Source organism: Merops nubicus, unplaced genomic scaffold, assembly GCF_000691845.1.
Source record: "Merops nubicus isolate BGI_N331 unplaced genomic scaffold, ASM69184v1 scaffold10224, whole genome shotgun sequence".
NCBI classification, from domain to species: Eukaryota; Metazoa; Chordata; class Aves; order Coraciiformes; family Meropidae; genus Merops; species Merops nubicus.
Window position 1 is genome coordinate 1 of NW_008604875.1, and position 17,535 is coordinate 17,535.

The 17,535-nt window shown below is 53.8% G+C and overlaps 2 protein-coding genes across 2 annotated transcripts; one reads left to right on the forward strand and one right to left on the reverse strand.

Moving 5' to 3' along the window:
- Positions 1-3: 3 nt before the first annotated feature.
- Positions 4-12,564, forward strand: TOP3A (topoisomerase (DNA) III alpha; the record flags this gene model as incomplete). Its single annotated transcript, XM_008939160.1, has 19 exons — positions 4-107; positions 1,478-1,537; positions 2,367-2,440; positions 3,751-3,826; positions 4,374-4,482; positions 5,235-5,378; positions 6,180-6,350; positions 6,565-6,665; positions 6,809-6,883; positions 6,998-7,080; positions 7,204-7,411; positions 7,571-7,756; positions 8,175-8,304; positions 8,706-8,819; positions 8,900-9,065; positions 9,474-9,617; positions 9,910-10,032; positions 10,296-11,017; positions 12,386-12,564. Coding segments are annotated over 19 exons (2,969 nt in total), but the record flags the coding sequence as incomplete, so codon positions are not given.
- A 3,108-nt stretch (positions 12,565-15,672) lies between these two features.
- MIEF2 (mitochondrial elongation factor 2) lies at positions 15,673-17,531 on the reverse strand (the record flags this gene model as incomplete). Its single annotated transcript, XM_008939161.1, has 2 exons — positions 15,673-16,742; positions 17,507-17,531. Coding segments are annotated over 2 exons (1,095 nt in total), but the record flags the coding sequence as incomplete, so codon positions are not given.
- Between the last annotated feature and the right edge of the window lie 4 nt (positions 17,532-17,535).

Sequence of the window (17,535 nt, forward strand, 5' to 3'; positions counted from 1 at the left end):
CGGAGGACCCGGCGGCCCAGAGGATCCGCAGGGTCCTGTGCGTGGCCGAGAAGAACGACGCTGCCCGCGGGATCGCGGACCTGCTCTCCAACAGCAGAATGCGACGGGTAGGGACCCGCCCCCTCGCCGTAGGGACCTGCCCCCTCGCCCTGCTCGCGGCTTTCCTGGCACCGGGGCCACCGTGCAGCCTGGTCCCGGCCTGGGGGGTGACCTGGGCCTGCTGTGGCACCCCCAGCCTGTCAGCATGTGCAACAAATCCTCCTCATTTTGGCTCTGGCTGGTTCTGCCTGTATCAGGGCACGTGGAAGGCGTTCTGTGGTGGCCAAACACCACTTGCCAAAACATATCAGGGAGCCTCTGACTCCTTTTCCTCATGACTGTCAGAATTCAGCCCCTGGCTGTGCTCCCTCTGCGGGTCCTGAGCTCCATGCTGAGGGCTGCTGGTGCTGTTCCTCACTTTGCAGCATCCATGAAAGGCCACAGGAATAGAACCATCTGTTGGTATGGATTTCCCTGTGCCCCCTGCAGCGTCAGAGGTTTGCCCAAGTTCACATAATAAAGCAAAGAGGGCTTGGAGGGGAAAGGCTCAAAGATCTCTCTTCCCTGATGCTTTGTTTGGTGACCTTTAGCAGTTTGTGTAATCACTTGGTATTTCCAAGCTAAGGAACAAGATGGTGCTTCTAGACCAGAATTATACTTGAATCATACACTGGTTTTGGTTGAAGGGATATTTAAAGGTCACCTAGAACCCCCCTGCAGGGAACAGGGACATCTGCAGCTAGAGCAGGGTGCTCAGAGACACCTCCAACCTCCCCTGGGATGGTGCCAGGGATGGGGCAGCGACCACCTCTCTGGGCAGCCTGAGCCAGGGGCTCACCACCCTCAGTGGCAACAATTTCTCCCTTCTCTCTAGGCTAAATCTCCCTCTTTTAGTTTCAAACCATCCCCCCTTGTCCTGTCCCAACAGACCCTGCTCAAAAGTCCATCCCCATCTTTCTGCCAGTCCCCTGGCAGTCCTGGCAGGCCCTGAGAAGCTCCTTCCAGTGAATGAAAGGTGTTACTGAGACCCTGAGCACTGACAGGCAAGGAGAATACTGTAGGAAAAGCAGCAAATACTCAATCCAGAAACTTCCACAAGTCTCACTTGGGTGGAGTGTGCTCTGGGGGACGCAGAGCTGACACATTAATTGTCACTGGGGACAGGACAGTTGTTTGTCAGGATACAGCCAGCCAGCCTCCCTAAAAAATCCCTTCCCTGCTGTCTGTCATTGCTGTTGGTGGGGTGATGCCCCCAAAACCCCTTCAGGCGTGGTTTAAAACCCTCTCACCTTGAAAGGCACCATTTCAGGGTCTCCAGGGGCCATTTCCCTTCAGCCTGCTGCAGTCCCCTTGGGCACAGCCCCCAGTTTCTCCTCCCCCAGCCCTCATCCTGCTCTGCTGGGAGCCAGAAACTCAGCAGCTTTCCTTTCCCTTCCAGCGAGAGGGGTTCTCCAAGTTCAACAAGATCTACGAGTACGACTACCAGATGTTTGGCCAGGTAGAGTTTCCTTTCATTCTACTGCTGGATGAGAGATGTGCAAAATCCTAATTATGGAAAAAAATCCCCCAATGTTTGCCAGAAGTTACAAAACACCTCCTGTGGCAGGGGCATTTTGTCCAAAGATGAGGAAAAGTCATAGAATCATAGAATCCTTTAGGTTGGAAGGGACCTCCAAGAGCATCAAGTCCAACCATTGAGCCACCAGGGCTCTAAAGTCCTCTGCTCAAACAGATCAGAATCTGTCAGGGCTGGAAGGGACCACAAGGATCCCCCAGTTCCAACCCCTCTGCCATGAGCAGGGACACCTCCCACTAGATCAGGCTGCCCAGAGCCTCCTCCAGCCTGGCCTTAAAGACCCCCAGGGATGGGGCCTCAACCACCTCCCTGGGCAACCCATCCCAGGGTCTCACCACTCTCCTGGGGAAGAACTTCTTCCTCACATCCAGCCTGAATCTGCCCACTGCCAGCTTTGCCCCATTCCCCCCAGTCCTGTTGTTACTCCATATCCTAAAAAGTCCCTCCCCAGCTTTCTTGTAGGCCCCCCTAAGATACTGGATGTTCTTTTCTTGGCTCAACCACTTACCTGTTTTATTGCTCCAAGTCTTTCAACTTTCTGAGTTTATCAGAGTGAAAAAAAGATTGCAGTTTAGAATTGGGAGGAGAAGGCTGTAGATGCAGCTGTTGGTAGGGAGAAGAGCTCGTTGTGATCTATCAGGAGGAGGGGGGAGTCCCTGGCTGTGTAAACTGAGAACTGCATCAAGACCTTGGGGCTGGGGGTGGGTTTTGGCAAAGGCTGGGCACTAATCCCCCTGCTCTGTCCCTGCAGAACGTCACTGTGGTGATGACATCTGTGTCTGGACACTTGCTGGCTCATGACTTCAAGATGCCATTCCGCAAATGGTCAGTACTGAGTCCCCCCTGCAGGAAAGGGGGTGTCCCCATCTGTCTGCAGCCCTGGCCTGAGTGCAGCCAGGCCATAAGAATATAAAGAAGAGCTGAAATATTGCTTCAAATTACTCTTCTCAGAGTGCTAAAAACCCCCAAAGTCATTCTGGTTGAAATAATGTTAAGCCAGACTCAAGGGATTAAACTGATTCCAACACTTGATCATAGAATCATTAAGGTTGGGAAAGACCTTCAAGATCATCAGGTCTAACCATTAACCTAACACTACCCTGAGCACCAAACCATGTCTTAAAGTACCACATCTACATGTGTTTTGAACTCCTCCAGGGATGGGGACTCCAGCACCTCCCTGGGCAGCCTGGGCCAATCCTCACCACTCTGCCAGGAGAGAAATTCTTCCTAATATCCAATTGAAACCTCTGGCACAAATTCAGCCCATTGCCTCTCATCCTATTGCTAGTTAATTTACTTGGGAAAACAGACCAACTCCCACTTCACTCCAGCCTCCTTTCAGGGAGCTGGAAAGAGCCAGGAGGTCTCCCCTGAACCTCCTCTTCTCCAGACTAAATACCTCCAGGTATTTAGGACCTCCAGGTCCCTCAGCCACTCCTCATAAGCCATTTTCCCCCAACCCCTCACCAGCTTGTTGCCCTTCTCTGGACCAGCTCCAGCCCCTCAAGGTCTTTCTTACCCCATTGCACCCAAACCTGACCCCAGGGCTCAGGCTGTGGCTTTGTCAGTGCCAAGTCCAGGGGCACAATCGCTTCCCTCCTACTGGACACACTAGTTTTGATCCAGGCCAGGATGCTGGTGGCCTTTTTGGCCACCTGGGCACACTGCTGGCTCATGTCCAGCTGGCTGTCCACCAGCACCCCCAGGTCCTTTCCTGCCAGGCACCTTCCAGCCACTCTGTCCCACCCTGGAGCATCACAGGGGGTTGTTGTGGCCCAAGTGCAGGACCCAGCACTTAACGTGGATGTTTGCACGTTCTTTGTTCCACCAGCAGCAGTCCCAGGAATCAAGGTGCCTTCTCCACCTTCCCTCCCCTTGGTTCTCTGCACTTGAAATCAGAGAAGTTGCTTGTTTAGGGTGGCCTTCCAGATTTGCTCTTTTCTCTGGTCGCTTTTTGATTCAGTTGCTTTTAAGAGCCACTCAGCATTTCATGTCAGCTCCAAGCTGTTTAAGATGAGGCCCAGGATTGAGTCCAGCACTTTAAAAAGTGCTTTCTCACAAGACAGCACCAGTTGGTGTCGCACATGTGTTCTGGTTTTTGTGACACATACTGTTTGTCCTTTGTTTGCCAGGCATAGCTGCAATCCTCTGGCTCTTTTTGATGCTGAAATCGAGAAGTATTGCCCTGAAAATTATGTGGATATCAAGGTAAGTTGTTTTCAAGAGTCTCACTGAAACTCTGAATTCAGAGATTAGTTCTGCAAATACTGTCTCAGACAGAAGGGTGATTGTACCTTTGTCCTGAGTGTCTGAGTTGTAGAGTTTAGCAGATTCCTCTTGCATTTCCTAGGACTCTCCACGCTGTTCATTTGTGATGCTGAGTCTCCTGCTCGTGTACAATTAACACAGTAACAGAACAACTCCTTTGCTAAAAGTAGAAGTGGTTTTTTTTCCCCCAACAAGGTGGAATTGGTACTTGTGTCTCAATTTTACCAAAAAATGACATTTTCAGAAAACAGCCTGTGGGACAATCCAATCCAAGCCCTGCTTTTTTAACAGTTAACTGTAAATAAATGACTCAATTCCTTTGAAAGCTGCCTAATCTCATGAGAGACACGATTACAAAATGTTATTGCAACCATCTATCTCTATGGATACAGGCTGCCTTTCGTGCTGGGTTTGTGAGTCATTCTAAGCAGAAATGACAAAGCCTGTGGCCTGGCCTGTCTCACTGTGCTTTGTTCTCCCCTCTCAGAGAACCCTTGAACGAGAAGTCCAGCAGTGCCAAGCTCTGGTCATCTGGACCGACTGCGATCGAGAGGGAGAGAACATTGGCTTTGAGATAATTCATGTGTGCAAAGCTGGTGAGTGGAGAGCTTCAGCCTCAGTCCCGTTCACCTGCTGCTGTGGCAGGTACTGCTGCTCACAGATCTCCCACCAGGCCTTTTCTCAGTCTTACTGTGTCCAGGTTAAGTATGTTGACTGTAGTTCTCATAAATCATAGAATCACAGACTGGTTTGGGTGGGAAAGGACCTTTCAAGGTCATCTGGTCCAGCCCCCCTGCAGGGAGCAGGGACATCTGTAACTAGAGCAGGGTGCTCAGAGCCCTGGCCAACCTCACCTGGAATGGTTCCAGGGATCCACCACCTCTCTGTGCAACCTGGGCCACGGTCTCACCACCCTCAGTGTCCAAAATTTCTTCCTTCTCTCTACTCTAAATCTCCCTATTTTAGTTTCAAACCATCAGCCCTTGTTCCTTTCACAACAGACCCTGCTAAAAAATTGTCCCCATCTTTCTGACAGGCCCCTTTAACTACTGGAAGACCCCCAGAAGGTCTCCCTAGATCCTTCTCCAGGCTGAACAACCCCAACTCTCTCAGCCTGGCCTCCGAGCAGAGGGATTCCAGACACTGGATCATTGTTGTGATCTGCTCCAACAGGTCCATGTCCTTCTTCTGCTGAGGAATATGTGGCTCTGACAGACCAGAAACACCTTTAGCTATGGGACAGCTATAGAAGCAGTTGACAGCTCTTGCAAAGACAGCTGTTCATTAGTTCCTCCTTTCCACTGGTGTTTGAATGGCTCTTTGATTTCAATTTCTTTTTTCCTGGCAGTAAAGCCAAACCTGCAGGTGTTCCGAGCCCGTTTCTCAGAGATCACACTCCATGCTGTCAGAACAGCCTGTGAGAACCTCACCCAGCCAGACCAAAAAACCAGCGACGCCGTCGACGTCAGGCAGGAGCTGGACCTCAGGATAGGTTGGTAGACACGTGCTGGAGGTGAGAGCAGCTGCCAGGCCCGAGCTGCTGCCTGCACATCTTCGAAGGGGAAGTGAGGAAGAGTGTGCCAGGTAGGCAGGGGACAGCTTTGTGATCAGTGGATAGCTTATTGTCTGTAAGTATGTGACCTCCTTCAGCCTGCTGTCCAGACGAGATCAGCTCTGCATCAGGCTCTTCCTCACCTCTCACCTCACCACACTGAAGCCCAGCAAGGGGTGTTCAGAAATCATCTGCTCCTCTGTCCCCAGCATGAGACAGGAATGGCCTCTATAGGGTTGGAAATCATAGAATCCTTTAGGTTGGAAGGGACCTCCAAGATCATCAAGTCCAACCATTGAGCCATTAGGGCTCTAAAGTCCTCTGCTAAAACAGAGCAGAATCTGTCAGGGTTGGAAGGGACCACAAGGATCCCCCAGTTCCAACCCCTCTGCCATGAGCAGGGACACCTCCCACTAGATCAGGCTGCCCAGAGCCTCCTCCAGCCTGGCCTTAAAGACCCCCAGAGATGGGGCCTCAACCACCTCCCTGGGCAACCCATGTCAAGGTCTCACCTGGTTAGATCAAATGCAACTAAGTCACATCTTGTGTTTTACTGAAAATGTGCTCCTGGAAGAAAAACTGTTTGGTTTATAACTCACGTGGCACTGACAGGCTTCTGCAACTGGGTAGTAAAATTAGAGTAACATTAATACTCAGAGTATGGAAAAGGACCATCTGAAGTGTTGTGATTCTCCTCCAGTGTTGCATTAGCCAGTTCTGGTGTCCGTTTTGTTTTCTCAGGTGCTGCCTTCACCAGATTCCAGACGCTGAGGCTCAGGAAGATCTTCCCTGATATTTTGGCAGACCAGCTGATCAGCTATGGCAGCTGCCAGTTCCCCACCCTGGGGTTTGTAGTTGAACGTTTCAAAGCCATCCAGGCCTTTGTTCCTGAAACCTTCTATAAAATCAAAGGTATGCTTGGGGAAAGTGAGTCCTGGGCTCCATCTTAAAGGGTTTGGTGTGTACAGAAAGGGGGAACACACAAACAGTGCTGCAGAGGTGGTTTCCTCTCCCTTTGCCATGAGCACTGAGCAGAACTGAAAGGTTCCCCCATCACCTGGCCCCTCTGCCCCTGTGGCTTTTCCCTCCTGTGACTCCCATGTGGCTCAGATGTGTTGTTCAACAGTGACACACGATCAGGAAGATGGCAACGTGGTCTTCAACTGGAAGAGGAACAGGCTCTTCAACCACACAGCCTGCCTGGTCCTTTACCAGATGTGTATGGAGGTAGGAGAGCTTGGGAATCATGTAATCCAGGCTTGGCCAAACATTTCCTGTGTCCACCTCACTCGAGATGTTGGAAGAACATCTGTTGGATGTTTGTGACACCTCTTAAAGGAGACTCTGTGTTCTGCTTACTCCCTCCTTAGGATCCAGTAGCAACTGTCGTGGAGGTGGTGAGCAAGCCAAAGAGCAAATGGAGGCCCCTGCCCTTGGACACTGTGGTATGTTTGAGAGGACTTACCTGAAAGAAGCTTTGAATGGGTCTTGTCCTCACCACTCTGAATTACACACAAATATTTCCTTTTTTTTTCCATTTCTGGCTCCTCCCACCACAGGAACTTGAGAAGTTGGCCTCCCGCAAACTGAAAATAAACGCCAAGGAAACCATGAGAATAGCAGAAAAACTCTATACTCAGGGGTGAGTAAAGCAAAGCTTGGCTTGGTCAACTTAATTCTTTCAAAAGTAAACAGCCTTGACTCCAAAACAGGAAGGATCTTGGAGCACCCCTTCACAAAGTGCTCTCCTGCCTCTCTCCTTAAGGTTCATTAGCTACCCCCGAACCGAGACCAACATTTTCCCCAAGGAGCTGAACCTCTCTGCCTTAGTACAACAGCAGACCCAGGACCCCAGCTGGGGAGCATTTGCACAGAGGATTCTGGATCAGGGTGGGCCAACCCCTCGGAATGGAACCAAATCAGACCAGGCTCACCCTCCCATTCACCCCACAAAATACACCGCCGGCCTGCAGGTGAGAGCAACAAAGGCAGAGGTGTAATAATCACTGACAAATAAAGATAGAAGTCTTAATAACGTGGTCATTAGCACAGTATCATCACCTGAGATCTCTCTGATGCTTCTTGACCTTCACCCAGGAGGACACTGATGATTTCTCACTGTTTGATGTTAGGGCAACGAGCAGAGACTGTACGAGTTCATCGTGCGCCACTTTTTGGCTTGCTGCTCTCAAGATGCCAAGGGACAGGAGACAACTGTGGAGATTGACATTGCTAACGAGCGATTCATTGCTCAAGGATTAATGATCCTGGCCCGAAATTACCTGGAAGTCTATCCTTATGAGAAGTGGAGTGATAAGGTAATGCCCTTGGATAATGGAGATGGGCTAAAAGTACCCCGAGTTTGAAATCACACTTCACTGCCCACTTCAGACCCCTCTGCAGAACACCCTGTGACAATTGCTGGCCCACTGACTGGTTCACTCAGCCACCTCTGCTGGAAATCTGTGGAGCTTTATTGTGCCAGCTTTGGATAGATTCTTCCCCTTCTGACACCATACAGAGCTGTGGGGTTGAGTTTACTCACCAAGAGGAGCTGCAGGTGCTGTTCCCTGGGCTCTCACTCCTCATTACTAGCTAATCCTGAGGACCCTGAGACTGGGTCTCCCCCAAAACAGGGTGCTGCTCTGCTGCTGCACTGGCCTGCTCTTAGCATGACGTTTTATCTTCAGTGAATGGACCAGAAGGCAACTTCAAAGAGATTCTCCTTCCCTTCAGGTTATCCCACTGTATCAGAAAGGGTCTCGCTTTCAGCCCACTACAGTGGAGATGGTGGATGGGGAAACCAGCCCTCCATTGCTCCTCACAGAAGCGGATCTCATTGCTCTCATGGAGAAACATGGCATTGGTCAGTATTGGCAGCGTGGCCTTTCACTCTTGGGAGAGCTGTCTTCATAAGCTTCTTCTCAACTTGCCCACCACCAGTTCTGTCCTGCCCTCAGAGCAGGGAGTTCTCTAAATGCCCCTTCAGAGAAGAAATCACTTAAATGTACAGAACAAAGGGATAGTAGAGACCCATGGGCAAAGTCCAGAGATCCTAAGGAGTCTGCAGAGCACCTCCAGTACCTGTGGAGACGTGCAACATAGGGCCCAGCGTGTGCCTGCCAGCACCCCAGTGCCAGTGGGACACGAGGGCAGTGCTGCTCCCCATCATAACTCCTCTCCTTGTCCCATTAGCACCTTGCTCTCCACACTAGGCACGGGGGAGGTGGTTTCCTGGCACCCAACTGGCAGCCTCTCTGCTTCCAGGGACTGATGCCACCCACGCCGAGCACATTGAGACGATAAAGACGCGGATGTACGTGGGCCTCACGGCCGACCAGCGGTTCCTGCCAGGCCACCTGGGCATGGGGCTGGTGGAAGGTGAGGGCACTGCCCCTTGGGAAGGTGACAGGATCCTTCCTTGCTCTTTCCTTGTGCTTACTGCACGACGTGTTCCTCAGGCTATGATTCCATGGGCTACGAGATGTCCAAGCCTGACCTTCGAGCTGAGCTGGAGGCTGATCTGAAACTCATCTGTGAGGGGAAGAAGGACAAATCTGTGGTGTTGCAGCAGCAGGTCCAAAAATACAAGCAAGTCTTCATTGAAGCTGTGGCCAGAGCCAACAAGTGAGTCCTTTTTGTCTTCTTTGTCCTCTTCTCTTTGTTGTCCTGGGAAGTGCTGGCTTCTCCTCTGGGGTTCAGCCTGGAGTGGGATCCAGTCACACTGGTTCCCTGGAGCTCTGCCAAGCCTATGGGGGCATTTGCATGGGAAGGTGACCTGCAGCCTGGCACACTCTCACAAGCTGGTGGCAACTAACTGCTCCTGTTGGTTTAAATGCTCCAGATTCAATTTTGAGCTGGCTGAGGGTGACAGCAACTGACCTCTTTCATGTTGTACCCACACGTTGCACGTTCCAGAGGCGTGGAGCTGAATCAATGTGCTCGTGGAGAAGCTCAGAAGGGCTGTGGGGAGGGCAGCAGGCACTAATTCACTGCAGAGGAGACCCACAAGTTCCTCTGCTTGTTTCTTTACAGGCTGGATCAGGCCCTGGCTCAGTATTTTGGGGAAGCTGCAGAAATTGTGGAGCAAGAGGAGGTCTACCCAGCAATGCCCGTCCCCGTGCGGAAGTGTCCGCAGTGCAACAGCGACATGGTCCTGAAGACCAAGAAGAACGGGGGGTTGGTGATCTTCTTGTGGTAGCAAGTAGCCTTCCCTGTTGGTTTGTGTTTTCCTAGGTGTTGGTCCCTTACCTCCCCTCTGCAGCAAGCATGAAAACCTGAGCTGCAGCTCCCTAACTCCACCAGCTATGTAAGCTGGGTGGGCTCAGCTGAGCCCCTCTCTCGAGTGCTTATTCACCCGTAAAGATGGTCAGTTTGGGCAGTTCCTGGAGAGGCTGAGGAGACAGGAGAGCAGACCACTGACTGCCTTGGCTTTGCCCCTTCCTCACCCAGTGCCTTTCTCCCATGATAGGTTCTATCTCAGCTGCGTGGGCTATCCAGCCTGTAAAGCTGCTGTCTGGTTCCCTGACTTCGTGCTGGACGTGGCCAGGGATGAGAGTGTCTGTGCTGAGTGCAAACCACATCCAGTTCACAGGTAGGTCAGGCCAGTCATCCTGTGGGGCAATGTGTTAGCCATTGGGGCTGCTGGCTTCCCTGGGCTAGGCTGGGCAACTCGTCCATTCCAGTTTTGGAAAGCTGGAGCAGTGCTCTCGTGGGGTTAGAAAGAAGGCTTGGGGAAACTGGTGTAAGCCTAGGAGAATTTAAAAATTAAAATAAAAAAAAAAACAAGTCCACATCAAGGTCTGGTGACAATGAGGTGTTTTATCAACTGGAGCCTCGTTCTTTCTTCCCTTCCAGACTGAAGTTTAAATTCAAGAGAGGCAGCGTTCCACCCGTGATGCCCCTGGAGTTCGTGGGCTGCATCGGGGGCTGCGATGAGATGCTCAAAGAGCTCTTGGACCTGAAGTATTTACACAGGTCATCCCAAACCACATCAGCCAGCCAGCAAACCACCCACCTGCAGCTCAGCAACGCCTTCAACAGAGCGAGCAGCGAGAACAGGCAGGCGAGGGGGACCACAAACCCAGCTCTGGGGCGTTCACTGCCCTCCAGCTCAACGAGGGCACCTCGACCTGCTCCCTCAGCAGCTGCAGAGGATGGAAACGAGGACAGGGACAACGCAGTGACCTGCAACTGTGGGCAGGAGGCCCTGCTCTTAACCGTGCGCAAAGAGGGCCCCAACCAGGGCCGGCGCTTCTACAAGTGCAGCGACGGCGCTTGCAACTTTTTCCTCTGGGCTGATGAGCAGTCTGAGAACAGAAGCAACTCAGCTCCCCGGGGCTCCACAGCCAAGGGCCCGGCAGGATTTCGGCTCCCAGGAGGAGGGAGAGGCCCGGAGCTCTTGGGAAGCCACAGCTCAGGTCCGGGAGGGGCCGCGGTCTGCGACTGCGACCAGCCGGCCGTCACACGCACCGTCCAGAAGGAGGGGCCCAACAAGGGCCGGCAGTTCCACACCTGCTCCAAGCCCCGGGAGCAGCAGTGTGGCTTCTTCCAGTGGGCAGATGAAAACCTGGCGCCAGGTAAGGCTGGAGGCTGGTCTGTGAAGCTAAACACCACACTCCTCACGCCCGCGTGCCGGTCGCGCAGCGTGACAGCTCTTGCCGTGGAATCGTTGAATTGGTTGGGTTGGAAGAGCCCTTTAAGACCATCAAGTCCAGCTGTTAACCCAGCACTACCAGGTCCCCACTGCCCCGTGTCCCTCACACCACATCTCCACGGCTTAGAAACCCCTCCAGGGTTGGGGATTGCACCACTGCCCTGGGCAGCTCTTGTGGGGAAGACACTTGTCCTTGTGTCCAACCTAAACCTCCCCTGAGGCAACTCATACATCTAACAGACTTCAGGTCTGGCTTTAGAACATGTCAGCAGCACAGTAGCCCTTCAAATGTCACTTGTAACAACAGCCTGGCTTACCTTTCCAAGTGCTGGCAGGATGTGTCCTCATAGCACACATCTGAGCCCCGAGCAGGATGTTTGGCTTCTACATGCAGTAGCTTGAGCACCTGGCTGTCCATGACCCATTGGATAAAGCCCAGCACTGTTTCCAACAGCCTCCTTGGGCATTTGCCCTCCCAAATAATGGTGCTTAGCTTTGCAAGAGCCATTACTGACCTGGTACAGAGCTGAAGCAGTGGCACTGCTTTTGTAAACCTCAGACCCCCTTCTGTCACACCAGGGAGACCGAGCTGCTCCCTCTGCCCCACTTTAGGAAGGCAGCAAAAGGCCAAGTCTGAAGCTTTGATCAGAGCTGAGAAACAGTGTGGCTGCTCTGGAAAAATGCTGAAAACAAATACTCACAAAAAACAAACCCACAACACCCAGAACACACAACATAAGGACACAAAAGACCAGCAGTGACACAAAGGGAGAGTGAAGTACAGAGGTGGAGATGTGGTCCAAGAGATCTCCAGCACTGGCCTCCTCAAACATTTGGGCCTAAAGGCCTAGAATCAAGTTTTCAAAACCAAATTTTCCTCTGCCATGTTTTGTTGTTTCTGCTTCAGCTGTAGACCAGAGCATGCACCAGGCAGATCTTTTTGTTCTGTTCCTGCAGCTCTCTCATGCTGCAGGACAAATGGGCAACATGTAACTGTTCAGGTGAATCTGAAGCAAATGTAGTTTCAGGAATAAACCAAGTGGCTGGGGTAGTAAAATACTTTATTTGCCATTGCACCAGGCAGATCTTTTTGTTCTGTTCCTGCAGCTCTCATGCTGCAAGACAAATGGGCAATGTAACTGTTCAGGTGAATCTGAAGCAAATGTAGTTTCAGGAATAAACCAAGTGGCTGGGATAGTAAAATCCTTGATCTGCCATTCTGAACTTCCCTTCATTTTCCCACCTGCTTCTATTTTCCAAAGGTACTTAAAGGGCTTTTGTTTCTCTTTAGGGCCTTCTGGAGATGTCTCTATGAACAACTTTGGCAGCACTGGATACTCAAGAGCACTGGGAAGTAAAGCCAAGAGACCAAATGGTCCCTCCTCAGGAACCACTGCCAAGAAACCACGGACCTGCAGCATCTGCCACCAGCCTGGCCACACGAGGAAAACCTGCCCTCAGAACCACTGAGCCTGGGGGGCATCTCTCCAGAGCCTGGAAGGCCCAGGGTTGGGAGCTGCTGCATGAGCATCTACAGCTGAGAGGAGCTGGAGTCTAGGAACCAGCCTGTGGGTGGTTTCTGGGAGGGCTGGTGGCAGGCTGTGCCTGGCAGGTGATGCCACCCTCAGCACGAGAGGCCTGGGGCTCGGCCAGCTTTGGAAGGTGCCTCCACCCCTGGAGGTCAACCAGCGTTCAGCTGCTCTCCTGCTGAGCATATTGGGGTAGTCCAAACATTTCAAGGAAGCCTCTAGAAACTGAATCTGCAGAGCAAACACCCCTGGATCTCCTCCAGCTGCCCCAGCAGGGTCATACCCAGCCCTTCCCCACGAGGAGGGGTGGGATGGCAGCCGTGAGGACAGACACACCCCCTGGCTTTCCACGGGGTGCAATCTGGCTTCAATTTCCCTCCTGAGGTTACCTGAGCAACGCTGGCTTCTGGCTCAGTGCCACAGCCCTCACCTCGGCGTCCTGCCCGTGGAGGAGCTGCACTGGTGCTTGCCCAGAAAGGGAAACTCTGCTGCAGCCTTCACCTCAGTTCCTGGATTTGTCCCCAAGTTCTTCCTCAGACCTTGAGATGAGCCCCCGTGACGCTGCTGGCGAATGGAAGTCGTTTGTGTCAAGCTGTTAAGTTTCTTATTAAAAGATTATTTAATTTTTAAATGGGACACAGTGACATCTTAATGCTGCCTCAGTGCTTCGCCCTACTTAAAATAGTTCCACTATTCCTGTAAAAGCACCCACCCAAATCTTCCTCTTTCCACTCACTCATCGGAAGGACAGAGCGGCTTTCTTGGCAGGAGCTCCCTGCAGTTATTTAGCAGTGAGCTGCAGAGGGGCAGGGAGAGCAGCAGCAGCAGTTTTCTCTCAGCAGCTGCATGTGCTGTAGCATTGCTGGCCCAGGGATGGACAGCCAGCCAGCCAGCCAGCTGCCTGAGCTGAAGGGAGGGTCTGTTTTCCTGCACTCCATTTACACAGAGCTCCCTGGGAAGCCAGGCTGCCTCCTCCCTTCTCTGCTGGGGCTTCCTCTTTACTTCAAAGAGTAGATGCACAAGATTCCTGAGTCACCTTCTGCCAAGGGCAGCGTTGTTCTTCCCCCAGGGCCTCTGGTGCTGCTCAGGACTCTGCTCCTGGACACAGGGACAGCATAGAGGCTGAAACTTTCTACAGAGGGCAGCTCAAAGCAGAGGAGGCCACAGCAGCACAGGCTTGCTCTGAGGTCTGCACGAGAGGAGAGCTTTTACCTCTGCAGCAGCCATTGCTGCCAGGCCTAAATCCATGGAGTAAGGTCAGGAGAACCTGGATTTCATTTCCCTCTGCCCCTCACTCCCACGATTAACAGCTGTGGCCTAAAAATACAGACCTGATAGCTAAAATATCAGGATTACGAGGCTCTGTAATGCAACCCCGTGCTGGCAGAAGCAGGGCAGGGGCCTGGGCAGCAGGTGATGGCAGCAGGAAGCATTTGGTGGCACCAGGGCAGGAGGGGAAGCGTTGGTGGCATCAGCTGCCACCAGCTTTCCTGGGCTAGCCCAACGTTTGGGCAGAGCTGCTGGGTAAACAGCACAAGCTCAGTGTCCACATGGCTTGTGCACTGCAGCCAGCCACTGGAAGAGGAGGAGGAGGAGGAGGAAGGCCTTGCAGGGTGGGGCTGACCCCCACCAAGCTCTCCAGGCAGAGCAGGGGACACCCCCAGGTGGTTCTCAGTCAGACCACTGCAGCAGGAGGATCACTCCATGGGAAAGGAAACAACAGGACCCAGAGTACACGGGGAGGGTTTATTCTCATCTCTGACACCTGGGAAGTGGTTTGGAGCAACAAAATCCTTTCAGACTGGGAGGAAAAGCTTCATTTCCTCCCACAAACGAGATGATAGCTGTAAAGAAAACGAAACCACAACAGCTGCTCACAATGAACTCCACAGGAATCTTTCCATCTTCTCCACCAGTGTGCAAAAACAGCTCTTCCCATTCAGTGTTCAGAACATACTCCTTTGCTCTGGGACTACAGCCAGAACCAAAGCTTGCTAGCAGCCACTCAAAGGAAAAAAAACACAACAAAAACACCCAAACAAAACATACCTTCTTAATAAAAAGCATAAACCACTTCAGTTCTTGCCAGAGCTCTACTCGGAGCATCCTTCTGCCCCACACCCTGGGGCTTGGGGGGGAACAGAACCTCAAGACAGCAGCAATACACGTGTGAAAAGTCACTGGGCAGGCTGGAAGGGGACGCCGTGTTCTGTGCCCACAGAGGGAGGCTGGCAGTGCCCCCCAGGGAGGGGACACAGCCCTGCTGCAGCCCCCACCCCGGCACCACCACCAGGAGCCTCCCGGGAGGCAGCAGCTCTCTCCCTGCCACCACCTCCCCTCAGGACATCTTCCAGCAAAGCCCCACTGTGGGACAAAGGCCACGAGGGGACGGTGCCACACTGGGAGCACAGAGCTGATCCTGGCAGAAGGCAGGGGCAGGGCTGAGCTCACCCCTTTTGGCAGCTGGAGAGCAAACCCAGCACCCCCTCTGCCGTGGCTGGGCCTTTGGGTGCCCAGACAACCACCCAGGTCACCCTGGGGGCCTGGATTCAGGTTGGGGATATCCTACAGAGAGGGATGAGGCTCCTGCCCTGTCCCAGGGCTGCGAGGAGCATGGCACAGTAGGACCAAGCTGGGTGCTGGTGAAAGGACCCAGCCAGGACACAGCAGCAGTGAGGAACTGTTCCCCTCCAGCTCCAGCTGCTCTTGGCAGGCGAGGGGAGCCCGGCAGCCAGGGAGGGCAGGGGACACCAGGAACTGGAGACCAAACATGCTTCACATCAGCTCCCAGCCACCAAGACTCGCCTGTAGGAGCTCAAGGCATGGGCTGCACTCACCCTGGGTCCAGCAGAGCCTCCCAGCCCATAGCTCCTTACACCCACACCTGCCTCTGCTCAGGCACGGTTTATTCAGACAGAAAAAATTGTTTGTTTTTTTCTCATAAAGTGCAAAAAATTGTCTCTTACTGACTAGTCAACTAGAAGCATCGCAACCCTCACAACGGGTGAGGAGGAAGTGACCTGGCCCTCAGGAGCTCCTGGTGCACTGGTCACTTCTCCTTCAGACGGAGCTCTGGCTCAGATACAGCTCTGTAGAGCGTGAAGCCCATCTCATCGATCTCCTCTTCCAGCAGCTCGCAGAAGAGGTTGATTTTGGGGTTGAAATAGGAAGGCAGGACCCCTTTCTCCAGGTAGCCCACCAGCTCCTCGAGCACCTGCAGGAACCTGTCAGCAAGGCTTTCTTCTGCCCAGTCCAGGCCGGTGGCACTGAGGTGCAGGACGACGTGGGTCAGGGGGCTGCCCCTCAGTCTGTGCAGGGCAGGGTGGCTCCTGCAGACGCCGTTCAGGAGGCGGAGGCAGCGCTGCCGAGCACCCGAGTCCCCGGCGTCCAGCTCCTTCACCAGGGACACCTCCGCCCTGGAAAAGCTCTCCAGCCAAAGATTTTCCACCAGTCCTTCAGGAGGAGCAGCCAGAAGAACCCTGTCGTCCATTTCCACCACTGGGAAGAGGGTGATGCTCAGCTCGACCTGCTCGTGTTTGACTTCCAGCTTGAGCTCCTGGGAGGCCACGACCGGGTGGATGACGCTGCCCAGCAGGCTGCCTATGGCAGGCCAGTTGATGGAGGCCACCAACAGCTTATGCAGGGTCTCGTTGAGAGCATTGGAGGAGAGGTACCTGCCCACGATGAACCTGTCCCAGGGGCTGCACCCACGAGGGAAATACTCCAGATCAGTCCTCTTGATCATCCAGTACCGGGGGTTGCTCACCACGGTGTCCTCTCCCGGGATGAGGCTCCAGAGCGCGGCGTCGAGGGCCACGGGCAGCATGAGGTGGACGTGGTCAGCTGCCAGAGCCTCGAGGCCATCGAGGAGGGGACCACTGAGGAAGAAGCTGCCAAAGGGCAGCTCCGGGCACTTGCTCCTCAGGAAGTTCTGCAGCTGAGAGCAGATGCTCCTGGCCAGCTGTGGAGCGAGGGATCCCTGTGCCTCGGGCAGGGCCAGCCAGCTGCTGTGGTGGGCAAGGAGCTTCTCCTGCAGCGTGAGGCAGCGTGGAGGGCTGGGCTCCACCCCAGGGGGCTCCGGAGGGGCCGTGGAGACACAAGGCTCTGGGAGAAGGGGACAGAGAAGTCACAGCGCTGAGCAGATCGTCTGCCACCTACAGCTTCCCCTGGGGGAGGGGTGAACTGGGTGCCCAGCTCTCAGCCCACCTCTCTGGATGTGAGGTTGACCTTGCCAAGAATGTTCACATCAGAGAATGTGATGTGAAGCCAAGGCAAAGCCCAAACTCACCCCAAAACCCAAGAGCAGCTAGAGGTGGGCAAACCAGGCCAAGGAGCACCAGCAGCCAGGCATGGGGCTTGCTGCCAGGTCCCTGCAAGTCTCAGCCCCACCGAGACTGCTCAGGCAGAACCACCCTGCCCCGATGTCTGCCCGGTCCTGCAAACAATCCTGGTCCAGTATCTGAGGACCTGCCCTGCTCCAGGCTGGGCTGCTTTCCCACTGGGAAAAAGCCATCAGCACAGGCAGCAGGACAAGGCAGCCTTTGTCCATGGGGCTCCCGGGCTCCGTGGGGCTCCCTCCGGGCAGGGCTGACCCAGAAAACAGCCCAGCCCACACCCCTCCAGAGGGAACGAAGCCCCGGCAGCCTCCACCACGCCACGGTGGCCCCGGACGTTATCGGAGGTGCCACCACCACAGGCATTGCCTAAAAAGGGGACGTGGCTCAGGAGCCTCCCAGGGGGGAGGGCACAATCCAGTTGGCTGTCTGGATACCAAGCTAAAAATAACACGGGGAGGGGTGGCCCGGGCAGCCAGGAGCACACCAAGGGGATCTCCCCGACGGTGGCACACCCACCGGGAGCCTCACCTGGAGCCGGCGGCGGCGGCGCCGGGGAGAGCAGAGGGGCGCTGAGG